At 45.2% G+C, this 19,803-nt stretch overlaps 1 protein-coding gene across 1 annotated transcript in view; it reads right to left on the reverse strand.

Annotated features, from left to right (window-relative positions):
• Positions 1-19,803, reverse strand: part of LOC134966273 (B-cell lymphoma 3 protein homolog) — a 171,004-nt gene that overhangs the window by 107,220 nt on the left and 43,981 nt on the right. Inside the window, exon 2 of the mRNA XM_063942878.1 lies at positions 9,421-9,592. Within this exon, the coding sequence (XP_063798948.1) occupies positions 9,421-9,592 (172 nt within the window). The remainder of the gene's footprint in view (positions 1-9,420; positions 9,593-19,803) is intronic.

Consider the following 19,803-nt stretch of genomic DNA (forward strand, 5'->3'; position numbering starts at 1 on the left):
CACTGACCATTTCCTGGTTCAGGCACAGGATACTTATACCTGCTGCAGGGCAGGCATTGGCTGGCCAATCATGCAGATTCACAGTGCAGCAGATTGGTGGTGACTGAACATGTGACTGGAACAAACATGGCTGCGCCCATGTTAGTACTTGGAGGGAAAGTTGGTTTGGAAAACCATGTGGAAACACAGCAGCAATGGCGGCGCCGGCCACGGAGGACAGGAGACGCCAGACTGACAACTGCACACTGAGACACATGGATGACAGCGGAGACCGCGGCAGGCATGAGGCACCACTCTGACAACCTGCATACTGGAACACAGGAGCGGCGGCGGAGGCCGCGGAGGACGGGAGACGCCACACTGGATTCAAACATGGCGCCGCTGTGACAGCGTCTCAGAGTGACAGGAGGGATATGCAGAGTGTAGACATCAGTAACACAGATGAGATCCGGCCCTGGAACGCTGAGCCAGCTTCAGAAGACATCAAAAAAGGCAAGTAATGGCGTCCAGATACCCGGATCATGACATCGTGGACGCACTGGAAATTCCATGGAACTTTCAACTGCCATACGTGTTCCCTCCAGTGTCAGTCCTGCCCAGGATACTACGGAAGTTCAAGCAAGAAGGAGGAATACTACTTCTAGTCGCTCCAGTGTGGCCCAGACGGCATTGGTTCTCAGACCTGCAGGGTCTATCAATCAAGCGTCCTCTTCTACTTCCTCAACGCCCAGACCTCCTCATTCAGGGCCCTTGTGTCTGCCCAGACCTGGCCAGACTGGCTTTGACGGGGTGGCTCTTGAAGCTTCACTCCTGAGAGCCAAAGGATTCTCCGAGGCGGTTATCCAAATTATGCTGAAGGCCCGCAAACCAGCTTCTGCACGGATTTATTGCAGGGTCTAGAATTTTTACTTGACCTGGTGTGCTGCTAAGTATTATGATGCATACAATTTCAGAACTTCCAGACTTTTGGCTTTTCTGCAACAAGGCCTAGACTTAGTCCTTCATCTGGCCTCCCTCAAGGTTCATATTTCTGCCTTGTCGGTGTGGTTTCAGAGGAAGATTGCATCTATTCCTGACGTTCATACTTTCCCTCAAGGCGATTTACGGATTCAGCCTCCCTATGTCCTCCCTGTGGCTCCATGGGATCTGCCTGTTGTCTTGAATGCCCTACAACAGTCTCCATTTGAACCTCTTGAGTCTGTGGACCTTAAATATCTTACACTTAAGGTTGTGTTTCTGCTGGCTGTTGCCTCTGCTAGGAGGGTGTCGGACTTAGGCGCTTTGTCCTGTCGTCCACCCTCTCTGATTTTTTACCGTGACCGGGCAGTTCTTAGAACTCGTCCCGGTTATCTACATAAGGTGGTGTCATCTTTCCATCTTAACCAAGAGATTGTGGTTCCAGCTTTTATCTCTTCTGGTTTATCCTCCAAAGAGCGGTCTTTGGATGTGGTACGGGCTCTCCGTATTTACGTGGAGAGGACTGCCTCTCTCAGGAGGTCCGATATCCTTTTTGTACATTTTGTTTTTCACAAACGTGGCTGGCCGGCGAATAAGCAAACCTTGGTCAGATGGATATGAATGGTGATTGCACAAGCATATGCACAGGCTGGTCTTCCAGCTACTATTGATATCAAAGCACATTCTACTTGGTATGTTGGACCTTCTTGGGCGGCCCACCAAGGTGCATCCACTGAACAATTGAGCAAGGCGGCTACGTGGTGAACATGTTCATTAGGTTTTATGGTTTTGATATTTCCTCCTCCCAGGATGCTCCCTTTGGACGCCGGGCTCTTGTGCCCGCTACGAGGAACTGCTTTAGGACATCCCCGATGTATTCCCTGTGGAACACAGTGTACCCCGCTGCAGAAAAGGAGATTTATGGTAGATTTACCATAGTTAAATCTCTTTCTGCGAGGTACCCTGGTTTCAACAGGGCACCCACCATGACGCACTTAGCTTCTTTGGCTTTATATAGCATTAGCCGCTAGTCCCTTCTCCTGTTGTGAGAATGTGGATCTATGTGACTAACATCTGCCGTCTCTTTTACCTGCTACTGCATTGGACTGGTTAACGAAACTGAGCTCCAGTGCCCGGAGGCTGGGTTATAGAGGAGGCGGTGCAGTGCATCCTGGGAACAGTCAAAGCTTTAGTTTGTTGGTGCCTCGGATCAAGATCCAACTCTACACCCCAATGTTATTCCCTGTGGAATCCAGTGTACCTCGCAGAAAGAGATTTAACCATGGTAAGTCTACCATTAAACTCATTATTTATCAATACCAGTGCCAATTTCTTAATACACAACGATCAGGGCCAGATGTAATCAATTAAACGACCAGTATGCATTTGGACTGTAAGCAGAAACCAGAACACCTACAATATGACACCAACATAGGCCCAGCTACCAATTCTACGTCAATACACCCTGGCTGGGTCATATTCAAGTCTAATGCTGGGCATACAGTGCTATTTTTCAGTCTATTTACTAAGCCTTAGAGCGAAAGTGGACAGAGATAAAGTACCAGCCAACCAGGTCCTAACTTATATTTTTCAAACCCACCCTGTGACATGGAAGTTAGGAGCTGATTAGCTAGTACTTTATCTTCATACAAGGCTTAGTAAATAGACCCCTTTGTTCCTGAACCTGTCCTGGGCCAAAATGTATTTTCCATAATATAATAAGAATTTACTTACCGATAATTCTATTTCTCGTAGTCCGTAGTGGATGCTGGGAACTCCGTAAGGACCATGGGGAATAGCGGCTCCGCAGGAGACTGGGCTCAAAAGTAAAGCTTTAGGACTACCTGGTGTGCACTGGCTCCTCCCCCTATGACCCTCCTCCAAGCCTCAGTTAGGATACTGTGCCCGGACGAGCGTACACAATAAGGAAGGATTTTGAATCCCGGGTAAGACTCATACCAGCCACACCAATCACACCGTACAACTTGTGATCTGAACCCAGTTAACAGCATGATAACAGAGGAGCCTCTGGAAAGATGGCTCACAACAACAATAACCCGATTTAGTTAACAATAACTATGTACAAGTATTGCAGACAATCCGCACTTGGGATGGGCGCCCAGCATCCACTACGGACTACGAGAAATAGAATTATCGGTAAGTAAATTCTTATTTTCTCTGACGTCCTAGTGGATGCTGGGAACTCCGTAAGGACCATGGGGATTATACCAAAGCTCCCAAACGGGCGGGAGAGTGCGGATGACTCTGCAGCACCGAATGAGAGAACTCCAGGTCCTCCTCAGCCAGAGTATCAAATTTGTAGAATTTAGCAAACGTGTTTGCCCCTGACCAAGTAGCTGCTCGGCAAAGTTGTAAAGCCGAGACCCCTCGGGCAGCCGCCCAAGATGAGCCCCCTTCCTTGTGGAATGGGCTTTTACAGATTTTGTCTGTGGCAGGCCTGCCACAGAATGTGCAAGCTGAATTGTACTACAAATCCAACGAGCAATAGTCTGCTTAGAAGCAGGAGCACCCAGCTTGCTGGGTGCATACAGGATAAACAGGGAGTCAGATTTTCTGACTCCAGCCGTCCTGGAAACATATATTTTCAGGGCCCTGACAACGTCCAGCAACTTGGAGTCCTCCAAGTCCCTAGTAGCCGCAGGTACCACAATAGGCTGGTTCAGGTGAAACGCTGAAACCACCTTAGGGAGAAATTGTGGACGAGTCCTCAATTCTGCCCTGTCCGTATGAAAAATCAGGTAAGGGCTTTTATAAGATAAAGCCGCCAATTCTGACACGCGCCTGGCCGAAGCCAGGGCCAACAGCATGACCACTTTCCATGTGAGATATTTCAAATCCACAGATTTAAGCGGTTCAAACCAATGTGATTTTAGGAACCCCAAAACTACATTGAGATCCCAAGGTGCCACTGGAGGCACAAAAGGAGGCTGTATATGCAGCACCCCCTTGACAACGTCTGAACTTCAGGAACTGAAGCCAGTTCTTTCTGGAAGAAAATCAACAGGGCCGAAATCTGAACCTTAATGGATCCTAATTTTAGGCCCATAGACACTCCTGTTTGCAGGAAATGCAGGAATCGACCCAGTTGAAATTCCTCCGTTGGGGCCTTCCTGGCCTCGCACCACGCAACATATTTCCGCCAAATGCGGTGATAATGCTTTTCGGTCACATCCTTCCTGGCTTTGATCAGGGTAGGAATGACTCTTCCGGAATGCCTTTTTCCTTCAGGATCCGGCGTTCAACCGCCATGCCGTCAAACGCAGCCTCGGTAAGTCTTGGAACAGACAGGGTCCTTGCTGGAGCAGGTCCCTTCTTAGAGGTAGAGGCCACGGGTCCTCTGTGAGCATCTCTTGAAGTTCCGGGTACCAAGTCCTTCTTGGCCAATCCGGAGCCACGAGTATAGTTCTTACTCCTCTCCGTCTTATAATTCTCAGTACCTTGGGTATGAGAAGCAGAGGAGGGAAACACATACACTGACTGGTACACCCATGGTGTTACCAGAGCGTCCACAGCTATTGCCTGAGGGTCCCTTGACCTGGCGCAATACCTGTCCAATTTTTTGTTGAGGCGGGACGCCATCATGTCCACCTTTGGTTTTTTCCAACGGTTTACAATCATGTGGAAGACTTCTGGGTGAAGTCCCCACTCTCCCGGGTGGAGGTCGTGCCTGCTGAGGAAGTCTGCTTCCCAGTTGTCCACTCCCGGAATGAACACTGCTGACAGTGCTATCACATGATTTTCCGCCCAGCGAAGAATCCTTGCAGCTTCTGCCATTGCCCTCCTGCTTCTTGTGCCGCCCTGTCTGTTCACGTGGGCGACTGCCGTGATGTTGTCCGACTGGATCAGCACCGGCTGACCTTGAAGCAGAGGTCTTGCTTGGCTTAGGGCATTGTAAATGGCCCTCAGCTCCAGGATATTTATGTGAAGTGATGTCTCCAGGCTTGACCACAAGCCCTGGAAATTTCTTCCCTGTGTGACTGCTCCCCAGCCTCACAGGCTGGCATCCGTGGTCACCAGGACCCAGTCCTGAATGCCGAATCTGCGGCCCTCTAGAAGATGAGCACTCTGCAACCACCACAGGAGAGACACCCTTGTCTTTGGTGACAGGGTTATCCGCTGATGCATCTGAAAATGCGATCCGGACCATTTGTCCAGCAGGTCCCACTGGAAAGTTCTTGCGTGGAATCTGCCGAAAGGGATTGCTTCGTAGGAAGCCACCATTTTTCCCAGGACCCTTGTGCATTGATGCACTGACACTTGGCCTGGTTTTAGGAGGTTTCTGACTAGTTCGGATAACTCCCTGGCTTTCTCCTCCGGGAGAAACACCTTTTTCTGGACTGTGTCCAGGATCATCCCTAGGAATAGAAGACGTGTCGTCGGGATCAGCTGCGATTTTGGAATATTGAGAATCCAACCGTGCTGCCGCAACACTACTTGAGATAGTGCTACCCCGATTACCAATTGTTCCCTGGATCTTGCCCTTATCAGGAGATCGTCCAAGTACGGGATAACGAAAACTCCCTTCCTTCGAAGGAGTATCATAATTTCGGCCATTACCTTGGTAAAGACCCGGGGTGCCGTGGACAAACCAAACGGCAGCGTCTGAAACTGATAGTGACAGTTCTGTACCACAAACCTGAGGTATCCTTGGTGAGAAGGGTAAATTGGGACATGGAGGTAAGCCTCCTTGATGTCCAAAGACACCATATAATCCCCTTCTTCCAAGTTCGCAATCACCGCTCTGAGTGACTCCATCTTGAATTTGAACCTGTTCAAGTGTTCAAGGATTTCAGATTTAAAATAGGTCTCACCGAGCCGTCCGGCTTCGGTACCACAAACAGCGTGGAATAATACCCCTATCCCTGTTGCAGGAGGGGTATCTTGAGTATCACCTGCTGGGAATACAGCTTGTGAATGGCTTCCAATACCGCCTCCCTGTCGGAGGGAGACGTCGGTAAAGCAGACTTTAGGGGAGTGCCTGAGTCCGCTTGTAAAGCCCCAGCGTCATGCTGAGGACTTGGCAGAAACGGGAGAGGGCTTCTGTTCCTGGGAACTGGCTGTTTGCTGCAGCCTTTTTCCTCTCCCTCTGCCACGGGGCAGAAATGAGGAGCCTTTTGCCCGCTTGCCCTTATGGGGCCGAAAGGACTGCGCCTGATAATACGGCGTCTTCTTATGTTGAGAGGCTACCTGGGGTAAAAATGTGGATTTCCCAGCAGTTGCCGTGGCCACCAGGTCTGATAGACCTACCCCAAATAACGCCTCCCCTTTGTAAGGCAATACTTCCATATGCCTTTTGGAATCAGCATCACCTGACCACTGCCTCGTCCATAACCCTCTTCTGGCAGAAATGGACAGCGCACTTACTCTTGATGCCAGTCGGCAAATATCTCTGTGCATCCCGCATATATAGAAATGCATCTTTCAAATGCTCTATAGTCAGTAATATACTGTCCCTATCCAGGGTATCAATATTGTCAGTCAGGGAATCCGACCAAGCCACCCCAGCACTGCACATCCAGGCTGAGGCGATTGCTGGTCGCAGTATAACACCCGTGTGAGTGTATATACATTTTAGGATATTCTCCTGCTTTGTCAGCAGGTTCCTTAAGGGCGGCCCTATCAGGAGACGGTAGTGCCATCTGTTTTGACAAACGTGTGAGCGCTTTATCCACCTTAGGGGGTGTTTCCCAACGTGCCCTATCCTCTGGCGGGAAGGGGTATGATGCTAATAACCTTTTAGGAATTATCAGTTTTTTATCGGGGGAAACCCACGCTTCATCACACACTTCATTTAATTCCTCAGATGCAGGAAAAACTACAGGCAGTTTTTTCTCACCAAACATAATACCCTTTTTAGTGGTACTTGTATTATCAGAAATATGTAAAACATTTTTCATAGCATCAATCATGTAACGTGTGGCCCTACTGGAAGTCACATTCGTCTCTTCATCGTCGACACTGGAGTCAGTATCCGTGTCGGCGTCTGTATCTGCCATCTGAGGTAACGGGCGTTTTAGAGCCCCTGATGGCTTTTGAGACGCCTAGACAGGCACGAGCTGAGTAGCCGGCTGTCTCATGTCATCAACCGTCTTTTGTAAAGAGCTGACACTGTCACGTAATTCCTTCCATAAGCTCAGCCACTCAGGTGTCGACTCCCTAGGGGGTGACATCTCCATTACAGGCAATTGCTCCGCCTCCACACCGTTTTCCTCCTCATACATGTCGACACAATCGTACCGACACACAGCATACACACCGGGAATGCTCTGATAGAGGACAGGACCCCACTAGCCCTTTGGGGAGACAGAGGGAGAGTATGCCAGCACACACCAGAGCGCTATATATATACAGGGATAACCTTATAGAAGTGTTTTTCCCCTTGTAGCTGCTGTTTTATTTATACTGCGCCTAATTAGTGCCCCCCTCTCTTGTTTTACCCTTTTCTGTAGTGCAGGACTGCAGGGGAGAGTCAGGGAGACGTCCTTCCAGCGAAGCTGTGAGGGAAAATGGCGCTCGTGTGCTGAGGAGATAGGCTCCGCCCCCTTCTCGACTGACTTTTCTCCCGCTTTTTGCTGTATTCTGGCAGGGGTTAAAATACATCCATATAGCCCTGGGGGTTATATGTGATGTATTTTCGCCAGCCAAGGTGTTTCTATTGCTGCTCAGGGCGCCCCCCCCCAGCGCCCTGCACCCTCAGTGACCGGAGTGTGAAGTGTGCCTGAGGAGCAATGGCGCACAGCTGCAGTGCTGTGCGCTACCTTGGTGAAGACTGATGTCTTCTGCCGCCGATTTTCCGGACCTCTTCTTGCTTCTGGCTCTGTAAGGGGGCCGGCGGCGCGGCTCTGGGACCGGACTCCGAGGCTGGGCCTGTGTTCGGTCCCTCTGGAGCTAATGGTGTCCAGTAGCCAAGAAGCCCAAGCTGGCTGCAAGCAGGCAGGTTCGCTTCTTCTCCCCTTAGTCCCTCGATGCAGTGAGCCTGTTGCCAGCAGGTCTCACTGAAAATAAAAAACCTAAAACTAAACTTTTACTAAGAAACTCAGGAGAGCCTCCTAGAATGCACCCTTCTCGGCCGGGCACAAAAATCTAACTAACTGAGGCTTGGAGGAGGGTCATAGGGGGAGGAGCCAGTGCACACCAGGTAGTCCTAAAGCTTGACTTTTGTGCCCAGTCTCCTGCCGAGCCGCTATTCCCCATGGTCCTTACGGAGTTCCCAGCATCCACTAGGACGTCAGAGAAATTTTATTTTAAAGTCCATTTTTAGTGCCTTCTTTTATAAAAACTAGCTATCTATCTATAACTTTTTTAATAGCTCCACCCCCAGACCCGTAGTTCCTGAACCTATTTTTCAAGAAAAATAATACTGTGGGCATACATTATACAATTATCGTCCCGATCCACCAATAATCACATACCATGTAGCCGCAACCAATACAAATGGTAGGACTGTTGGACATACCGAATCGTCCCGCATGTCCAACAGATCCGATAATTTGTGGGCTCCAGCAGTGTATGCAGCCTCTGTCTGAGTGACCAACAGATCTCTCCTGTTCCTTTACAAAGGAGGAATGGGGTAATGTCTCATCCCCTGGGGAGGAACGGGCTACTGTCTCATCCCCAGGGGAGGAATGGACTAATGTCTCATCCCCAGGGGAGGAACGTGCTAATGTCTCATCCCCAGGAGAGGAACGAGGTAATGTCTCATCCCCAGGAGAGGAACGAGGTAATCTCTCATCCCCAGGGGAGGAACGGACTAATGTCTCATCCCCAGGGGAGGAACGTGCTAATGTCTCATCCCCAGGAGAGGAACGGGCTAATGTCTCATCCCCAGGAGAGGAACGGGCTAATGTCTCATCCCCAGGAGAGGAACGAGGTAATGTCTCATCCCCAGGAGAGGAACGAGGTAATCTCTCATCCCCAGGGGAGGAACGGACTAATATCTCATCCCCAGGGGAGGAACGTGCTAATGTCTCATCCCCAGGAGAGGAACGGACTAATGTCTCATCCCCAGGGGAGGAACGTGCTAATGTCTCATCCCCAGGAGAGGAACGGACTAATGTCTCATCCCCAGGGGAGGAACGTGCTAATGTCTCATCCCCAGGAGAGTAACGAGGTAATCTCTCATCCCCAGGGGAGGAACGCAGATATTGTGTGGCCATCACTGTGAAATATCTTACAGTGTACGGCAACAATATCGGTTGGGTTTCATGCTCTCAGATAAAATGTCTGTCAGTCTGCTAGGCAAGGCAGCAATGCTAACCATTGTGGTATCGTGTCACCATAATACAGTTTCATAAAGTCATTATAATGTGATTTTAGTAGTAGTACTAGCAGCAGCAGAGGATATGATAATATTTAAGTGCAAGATATATAGCACAGAAATGTGCACTGCTCTGGTGTAATAGGCAGAGGAGGCAGAAAGGTGGGATATTCAGAGGGCCTTACGTGTCTCCATCTTCATCCGACTGCGTAGCTGCTCTGATATCGGCCTGGACATCTGTGTCAGTAGGAAGCAGCGCTGTGTGATATGGTGGCAGTAGTCTCAGGAGGGGTGGGTTCATAATTGCAGGAGCTGAGTACAGGGGTAACGTGGATGGTAAATATGCGGCAGCACTCCCTGAAATCAGAGGAAACAAATTCTGCTATTTCTTTTCTTTCACTTTGTAAAGGTTAACTGACAAAGGCGCATGGCTGGAACGGAGGGTAAACAGTAGAGTCGATTACCTTGGAACAAAATCCCAGTACTTACGGCAATTACCTCTCTGTCCCAAATTATCAGCAGGAGAAAAGCATTTCTACTCCTATTCAGAATAAATTTCATGGAATCAGTGGACATTACCGGATGAAAATACGGCAATTCATCTTACCATGCACCCAGTATATTCTAAGTTTCAGGTGCAGTGAGAGGGTGGGGTGGATAAAAGCTACTTTTGCTCATCTTGGGGTTCTTACATGCCTATCCCATGCCCATGGCCAGGTTGTCAGGCAACCCCTCCCTGTTGACAATATATTTCAGTAGGCATTGCAATATGTATCTGACTTGTAAGCTAATGCATTTAGGGCCTAATTCAAGGTTGATTGCAAAACAACATTTTCCTCTAATGGGCAAAACCATGGCCCTCATTCCGAGTTGTTCGCTCGCAAGGCGAATGTAGCAGAGTTACACACGCTAAGCCGCCGCCTACTGGGAGTGAATCTTAGCTTCTTAAAATTGCGACCGACGTAGGCGCAATATTGCGATTACAAACGAGATAGCAGTTTCTGAGTAGCTTCAGACTTACTCTGCCTGTGCGATCAGTTCAGTGCTTGTCGTTCCTGGCTGACGTCATAAACACACCCAGCGTTCGCCCAGGCACTCCCACCGTTTCTCCGGCCACTCCTGCGTTTTTTCCGGAAACGGTAGCGTTTCCTGCCACACGCCCCTAAAACGCCGTGCATCCGCCCAGTAACACCCATTTCCTGTCAATCACAATGCGAACGTCGGAGCGATGAAAATGCCGTGAGTAAACTTACTTTCTTCATAGTAAAGTTACTTGGCGCAGTCGCAGTGCGAACATTGCGCATGCGCACTAAGAGAATTCTCACTGCGATGCGATGAAAAACTCAGAGCGAACAACTCGGAATGAGGGCCCATGTGCATTGCAGGTGGGGCAGATATAACATGTGCAGAGGGAGTTAGATTTGGGTAAAGTGTGTTCAAACTGAAATCTAAATTGTAGTGTGAAAATAAAGCAGCCAGTATTTACCCTGCACAGAAACAATATAACCCACCCAAATCTAACTCTCTCTGCATATGTTATATCTGCCCCACCTGCGCTGCACATGGTTTTACCCATCAGAGGAAAATGTTGTTTTACCATCAACCTTGAGTTAGGCCCTTAGTTCTATCTCACTGGTCATTATCAGTTACAGAACATCATAGCCTTATATCACTTAAGAAGGCCTAATGACTTTCACAGATTTTATCTGCCCTATAGCCACAAAAGGACACTCTCATAATGTCATTGTCAACTCTTGGGGGTTTGCGAAAGTAACTTTGTTTAATGAAACTTACATACATTGCACAAATGTGCACACTGAGAAAGCCAATTTGCGGTAATTGTGGCAAGGTTGAGAGACTTTTCTATCAAAGGTGACATGGGAAAAGTTGATGGAAAAGTGGGAAAATCAACCTGGACCCCCAAAAAGTGGCAACTGAGATAGCAGGACCATACAGACCAGAGCCGGCCTAAGCATAGGCAAACTAGGCAAATGCCTAGGGCATTTGGTATGCCTAGGGGCACAAGCAGTTTCTTCTGATTAAAATTATATGTGGCATGCCTATATTCTGTGTGACAGCGGCTGTATCTGCATACGAAATGCTACATTACAGTGTATTTCTGGAAATCACTGTAACATAGCATTTCGTATGCAGATACAGCCACATTCGCACACAACTATAGACATGTAGCATATAATTTTAATCAGCAGAAGCTGCTTGAGCATCCTAGCCACATAGCAATGCAAATAAGATGCATTTTCATAAAAAAAATTGGTGCCCTACGTTAGCAGAGCTGCCAGCTGACACACGCCAGGCATCTCCTTGCTGCATGGCGCATTGAGGCAAGATGTATGAGGACACATCTGTATCCAAGTGGAGGCAGAGGTCACAGTGTTAGTGGGCATGTGAGTGTGTTTGTTTGCGCAATAGTGTTCGGCATATGTGTAAGGGACATGATGCGTGTCATGTGTATAAATGCATTAATAATGTGTGGCAATGTGTAAGGGGCACTATGTGTGTCATTATGTGTATAAGGGCACTAATAATGTGCGGCATATGTGTAAGGGCCATTATGTGTAAAAGGGCATTAATAAAGGTTGGCATAATATGTAAGGCACATTATGTTTATAAGGACATTAATAATGTGTGTCATATGCGTAAGGAGCATTACTGTGTGGTATTATGTGTATAAATGCCTTACTAATGTGTGGCATTATGTGTATAAGGTGCTCTACTTTGTGGAGTAACGTATAGAAAGGGCACTACTATGTGGTCTAATGTGAATAAAGAGCAATATGGTGTGGTGTAATGTGAATAAGGAGCAATTCAGTGTGATGTAATGTGAATAAAGGGCACTACTGTGAGGAGTAACGTTTATAAGGTAATGTGGTACTACTGTGTGATGTAACGTGAATTAGGAACACTATTGCATGATATAATGTGAATAAAGTTGCAGTACTGTGTGGCGTAATTTAAATTGGGGGTACTATTGTGTGGCCATGCCCCTTGCTAGCAAAAACACACCCCTTTGTGTGCCGGATGTGCGCACTGTTCCTATTTAAAATATAGGGGGTGGAACACCAAAATAAGGACTGTTATGGGTGAAGGGTGATGCTGCTGGGAAAGGGGTGCAGGGTCAGAGGTGAAAATAGCAGTGGTGCTAGAGGGCACCAGCCAAAATCTTGCCTAGGACATCATATTGGTTAGGGCCAGCTCTGATACAGACGTCTGAGAAAAGTACTAGAGGTACTGTATCTAAAAGGTGTCAAATGTATAATTATCACACTTTTTATTAATGGTTGAAAAATGATAGCAAGCGTTTATTAGCAAATAAAAGTTATTCCATCATTTTGGGGTACAGAAAACTGTCTGTATAGTCATTTTCTATTTTTTTATAGGTTTGTAAAAATAAAACATCTATGAAAGAGCAGTCAGTAATTTCACATGTAAATGATCACAAAATACACTAACAATAACACAATCCACATGTCTAAAATTAAAATACCCCAATATACAGTTAAAATGTATTATTAACATGGACAAAAGTTTCTTATTGAGAAATTTAGATGAAAGATTAAATTAAGTAAATTGTATTTATATGTCAACCGTAGGCTCAGTTATGTGATGAGGTACAAGATTTGCTTCTGTTTGTTAACATATTTTATGCTTGGCTGTCACCGGCAATGGTTTTGCATATTACATTGACCATAAATAATTAAAATCGGTTCTTGAACACCAATCCAAGGCACCCCTGCAAGTGTCCTGAGGCACCCCAGGCCAGGGTGCCCAGACACACAGGGGCAGATGTATTAAGCCTGGAGAAGTGATAAAGCAGTGATAAGTGCAAGGTGATAACGCACCAATCAATCAGCTCCTTCCGGTAAATTTACATTTTGGAGCTGATTAGCTGGTGCGTTATCAAATTGCACTTATCACTGCTTTATCACTTCTCCAGGCTTAATACATCTACCCCACAGTTTGAGAACCACTCCCCTAGATTATTAGTAATTTTTCACAGAATTCCTAAATCAAAAGTTTCTTATTGAGAAATTCAGAAAAAAAATAAGAATTAAGCAAAGTGTGCTTATATATCATATATAGGTTCAGTTATGTGGTGAGGGACAACATTTACTTCTGTTTGTCCACATATTTTATGATTGGCAGCCACAAACACTGGTTTTGACAATTAAATTGATCAACAACCCAGGGCCCCAGGGTGCCATAGCACCTAGTTTAGGAACCACTGCTCTATACCATTTAGCAGTAAATGTTTACTGTAACTAAGTGCTATGTGTACCAATTGTTTATGCATTTGTACACAAATGTTATTAGGGATTTAGCAAGCTATTACCTTTGGACTCATACTAACAATATCTGAAAGCTGATTATTATTGCAATCTCTTCCTGGGTTTCTTAAGGTAGGAACTCTGGTTTTCCCCGTTGTTCCTAGATGACTGCCTGCTACAAATTGCTACGTCATTACAGCTGTAAATTGTAAGTATGTTGCAAGAAACTATTCTCCCATGTTCCGGAGATTGCCATATGTGATCTCAAGCATTTTTATGAGGTTCTGATACACTAGAGTTGGACACAAATGATACAATCCAGCTGCCAGTGCAGCTGACATTCCATGTATTCCATATATACTTGGCTGATTCTGACTCCCCCGAACACAGTAAGGTGATCGGGCAATATGGTGAAAAATTACACAATTTATCTGTATTCATGCAACTAAATTAAGATTTAGGGAATTTATAATGACACATATTCCAAAGGAAATAGCCTGTTACATTACACAAACTTTAACCAACAAGTTGACTCATAGATGCTAATGATAATAATCTATAATCACACATTCAGTCCCAAATGCTAGTAAATGGTTTCAAAATGGTACAAACAGAATCCTACTGATCCAGTCCTGCCAGAATTTCAGATAAGGGATATTCAACCTATATTTATCTAGATATAATCATCTTTTCTGTGCTACATAGATTATGTATCTGCTATACATTTTATAAATGCATTCTGGAACATGGGGGCTTGTTTATAGACTCTTTTAAAATAATGGGCGACCCGGCGGCGGGGGGGCAGTGACGGGGGAGTGAAGTTTCTTCACTCCCCCCGTCACCCGGATCCATAGAAGTGCAGGCAAATATGGACGAGATCGTCCATATTGGCCTGCATGCACAGGCGACGGGACACAAGCTTCATCACTGGTGCCTCCACACTCAAAGACATGAACGGGATCCCATTCATTAATGAACGAGATCGTTCATATCTTTGAGTATTATCGCCCAGTGTGTAGGGCCTATAAGTGTAACAAGAGACCTCATATGTGGTATAGTAGTGTTTATAATGTCTTTTTTTTTTCACTGAAGCCTCTTTGGTGTGTCAATATGACTAGACAAACCCTAGTCATATTAAAAACAATACTAAAACCTACTGGCTGATTCACATATATGTAATGTATTTTTCTTGTTTGACCACTTAGGGGCCTATTTAATTAGTGTCGGAATTTCCGACAAGTCGGAAAAACGCCACTCTTCGACTTTTTTAGGTTGAATCTGGATTCGAACTATTCAATTCCAATGCCGTTTTTCCAACTTGTCGAAAAATCCGACTTGTCAGAAAACACGTGGATCGGCGGATTATCCACGGATCCACGTTTTTTTGTCAGACTTGCAGGCGTTTCCGACAGTTTTTTGGCCTGTTTTCGACAATGCCAATTTGACTTTTTTAAAGTCAAATCGGTATTGACGAAAACGGGCCAAAACCTGTTGGAAACGCCCACAATTAAATAGGGGGTGTCGGATTAGAGCCATATTTCCAACTTGACAAAAATTCTGACTCTAACTGAATAGACCCATTAGCTGGCTAATGTTTTTTCCATAGACCGATCAGAAATTGTCGTAATATTTTATGACTGAATTAGGGTAAAACTTATCAAACATGATTTTATGTAAAATATTTTTTTGTTTAAGATACTCATAGCCATGCTCATCTTTGCTGCGAGGCAGTATGCTGCAACATGGCTTGCTGCATGATGTGCCAGGCTGCGACTATTCGCAGCCGGCAATCACTCGGAATTAATGAAACAATCGCTGGCTGTGAATTGACGGAGCGATCGCTGGCTGTGAATAGTACGCAGCCTGGCACATCATGCAGCATGCCATGATGCAATATGCCACATCTCAGTAAGATGAGCATGGCTATTTCTGTATGTAAAATATTCATTTCCAGACATCGGTGACCGATATATAAGACAACTGATCGTCGGAACATCAGTTGTTGTTTTTTACCCTCTGAGATTGGAAGCTGATAGAAGATAATTATCTTCTCAAAGCTGCTCAGTGGGCATCTCTGACTGATCACATCTGATGCGACCATGTCAGGGAAAGCCTAGCCTGGTGTTATCGTGTCTGATGCGACCACACCAGGTAAGTGGTTAATAATTCAGTCTTTCAGTCAACAAGATAATCTTTTTCCAACCTATAGTTAAATAGAAAGTTCCTTAGTAAACATTGGTATTACTTATTTACTAAACTGTATGTGTCTCATAATGTCACATCCTTCTGTCCGCCCCTGTATTCCAGAAATCGGCACTTGGAAGAATAAGACATGGCTGTTGCTATCACTTAGAAGGTATGTTGTGAATATCCCACAAACCTTAGCAATATCCATAACCACAGAACCACGGTAACTGCAGTCCATAGTTTGTTTCCATGGTTATGAAGGATGCTAATGATTGTAGAATATTTACATCTTATCTGCCAAATTGCACCAACAACCATGTCCCAACCTTCGCACGCTAATTTCAGGAACAATTCATATTTCAAGTTAATCTGACAAGTTGAGATACATGATTTGCCATTTATGAGCACTGAATTACTGAAGTCCACAGTAGGCCACTTTGTTGAAAATCCATTAAATCTCACAAAGATGATTCAAAGAGGCGTAGTAGTATAAATGATTAATGTGACAGCCTAAAATAGGATGGTCTTCTAACATGTAAAAGCTCAGAAATGATGATCTGGCAGGTTCCAACGCAGGATCAAACAGTCCAGCACTGCTCTGCTCTCACCTACTACAACCAGTCTGATCTGTACAGGCTGAACCTCCTAGTCATACACATGATATATTCACATGGGTGGGGCATTGACAGCATCATCAACACTTGTGTGTGTTAGGAACAAGTCAGCTTTAGCTGGGGGGAGAAGAGTGCAGCATTGGAAGGTTGGAGCAGATGATGGAGTGCAACAGTTAGGGGGAACACCACGCCAATAGGATTTATTTTTTATTTTTTTATCATATCTTTGTAAATACCTTCAAAATCTACACTAGACAATTTGGTTGGTGTTAACCTTTTAACAATGTTTTAACTTTAGTGCCGGTCTGTGAAAGTACAGACTGTGTTCTGTCATGAACCTACCTACTAATGGCAAATGTATAAAACTTTCTAAAGAGTGGCAAAGAGGACAAGTGGCAATAGCAACCAATGAGATTTACCTAGCATTTATTGATTGGCAGCCATGGGCAGCTTCTCCACTTGTGCACTCTTAATACCACTTTTACACTCGCACTCCCGGGTCACTCCCGGGATGCTTCCCGGGATGCATCCCGGGATGCATTCCCGGGACTGACCCCTTTCACACTGCATTAAGACCTGGGATCGACCCGGGACAGCCCCATTTACACTGATCCCGGGATATCCCTGCAAATGCATTAGTATGTCATTAGAAATGGCCTTGGGCTCAGAAAAGATGACATCAGCTTTTCTGAGCCCAATCCAAGTCCTTTTAACAGTCCCGGGATAGTGAATCCCGGGACGGACCCTTTCACACTACACAGCTTCCCGGGACGGTCCCGGGTTCAACCCTGCTTTTGACCTGGGATGAAATCCCGGGATGCTCGTCCCGGGAAATTGTCCATGTACCCATTTACACTGAGAAGAATCCCGGGATGATGCGCGTTCACGTGCAATATCCCGGGATTTTCCTGCGAGTGTAAAAGGGGTATTAGAAGGTTTGATACATCTTCCCCTTAGTGTCTTCTTAGAAACAATCCAGCATTGATACTTCTTATGCACTTCAAAGTTCAGTGCAACAATGTGATCATGCTAAACTGCTGGCTGTGCATGCCCCTGTATTACAGTATGGTGCAATACATGGTTATGTACAGTAGTCCATAGGTTTATGCTTTCCCAGGGACACGTATTAACTAATAATACATATTCTTCAATAAAGTAAATTCTTGCTGTACCAACTTTTAAAAGGACTAGGAATTGATTCCTGTAAATAGTAGTCTGATTTTATGGCCTGAGCAAACTTCAGGCTAAATGGGTGTCCCCTATCCGTATGGTTTGACAGGAATTGTCATCATGATGCACTTGCTTCAGCATATTATTGGTACAAATAATACTTCTGGAAACCAGCACATTCTGGAAATCTGCACAGCCCCCAATTCCATCCACATGCCTTCTATGAGGTTTGCCTATATGAGAATTCCCCGCTATTGCCCAGTTACCCTCCTTCAGCAGAGATGTGGCTGAAAAGTGCATGCCTCTACATCACTCATACTTGGGTACACCAGTGCGAAAACATGCAATATACACTAAGATGTATGTACAACTCAGCCTGAGGCCCACTGACTATATATGAATGTGCTTTAGTGCTAGTGTCAATGTTTTACACTGCCTATCCTGATTGCTGCTTACTAGGATGACTGTGGCTAACTTTTACCTTGACCCTAACCCTTGTTTGGTCACCTGCTTGCCAAAAGACCCTTGCTTAAATATGGTCATGATACTGCTTGCAAATGCTGTATTCCATTGCTCATCTTCTGTCCAGTCTGTTTTTGACCATAGCCTGTTTTTAGCCTTAGGTAAGCTACACGGCTAACTGAATACCCTCTTTATGTTTCCAGTTGCCTTATCTGCAAGTGCAAGTTCTGGGAGAAACTGCATATTGTTGAGATTATATAACTCTAATGACAATGCAGCAGCTGCTACATGTGAACATCACAGGATGCCAGGTAATACGTATTTGGAAAAGCTTTTAGATGAATGGAAATGATACATTCCCCTGGTTATTGCTGCAGCTCACAAAACACTTTACATCGGATTGTATAGGGGACAGGAACAATTCAACATAACAGAGTAAGAAAAAATAAACAGTAACTAAAGGCCCATACACATGGTGAGAATCGTGCTAACCCCAATTCTCACTATGCGACAGGGTTTAGGTCGGCATCGCAAGCACATAATGACTGTGCTTGTGATACTGACTATGTGCGATTTTGGCTAAGTGTCAATTTTGACTATCTTTTCTATGAGATAGTCAAAATTGACTTGCCTGCACAGTCTATCTAGACTTGTGATGCCAACCACGCAGGACCGCGCATCGGCATCGCATTGGGATCGCAAGGTGAAAGTCACCTTGCGATCTGCACTAACTTTTCTTACAATTTTGACTATATAGTCAAAAGCGTAAGAAAATATCTCACCGTGTGCACACACCGTAAGATTTACTGTATATGTTTATTTATCTAACTTATTATTTGTTTTGTTGATTTGAGCTACTTGTTTATGAGCTGTAATAGCTGATTACAATGTAAAAAGCAGAAATATTACTCAGTTAAAAACGCGGAGGCAACGTTTATCCCCACTGATTTATGGGAAGCTTTTGAGAATAATGCAAGCCCTGGAAACTACCTGAATTTTCAAGGCTGTCTTCCCTTGGACCTTTATTTCTGTGAATGAGATATGAATAACAAATGTTTTTAAAGGCAACGCCTACACATGGAATCACATCAAGATGACAGACATGGCTGGGAAAATATAAAGTGAGAGGCACAGGCAAAAAAACAAAAAACAGTAGAACGGTAGAGGATTTATTTAATGTCTCAACGTATTTTTAGCAATAATTTGTATGCTGTATGAGACCACTATGAAAAGCATGAAACGCGTTAGACTTAGGAAAGCGGAATGCAATTATCACTGAAGCATCGTCACCTCTACTATAGAGTGAAGGAAAGCTTGGTGTTACATGTCCATCCACACTTGAAACCTCCACCACGCTTTTATCAGCATACAGTATGAGGGGCTGGCTCTTGCACAGTGCAGTTCCATTTGGGGTTTTAGTTCTACAGAGGAGATTGGGGACCTATGATGCAGTAATTAGATATGCATGACTGATACGCATTGCCATCTGCCCCAATCCACCCCCTATAACAAAAAATTGAATAACTACTACGGAGTATGGTGACTGTGTGTTACACTCCAGCATAGAAACATTCAATTTTTACATTGTCAATTCCTCAACTTACTACATATCGAACTGAGTAGAATTAAAGAATAAAGAAATATGCAGCACAAGTTACCATATAAAAAGGACTAGTAATAACATATGCAAATACATATGTTAACGTTCCAGAAGCCTAACACAATGCTGTAATGTAGGACAGTATTTTATTTTATGGTATTACCGGTAAGTCTACAAGAATATAATTATAACTTCCAGGCTGTCCACTTTTTTCCTTTCTAAACAGTGCTAGAATGACAAATTGGTTTT

The sequence above is a fragment of the Pseudophryne corroboree genome, chromosome 10, assembly GCF_028390025.1.
Source record: "Pseudophryne corroboree isolate aPseCor3 chromosome 10, aPseCor3.hap2, whole genome shotgun sequence".
In the NCBI taxonomy this organism is placed as follows: Eukaryota; Metazoa; Chordata; class Amphibia; order Anura; family Myobatrachidae; genus Pseudophryne; species Pseudophryne corroboree.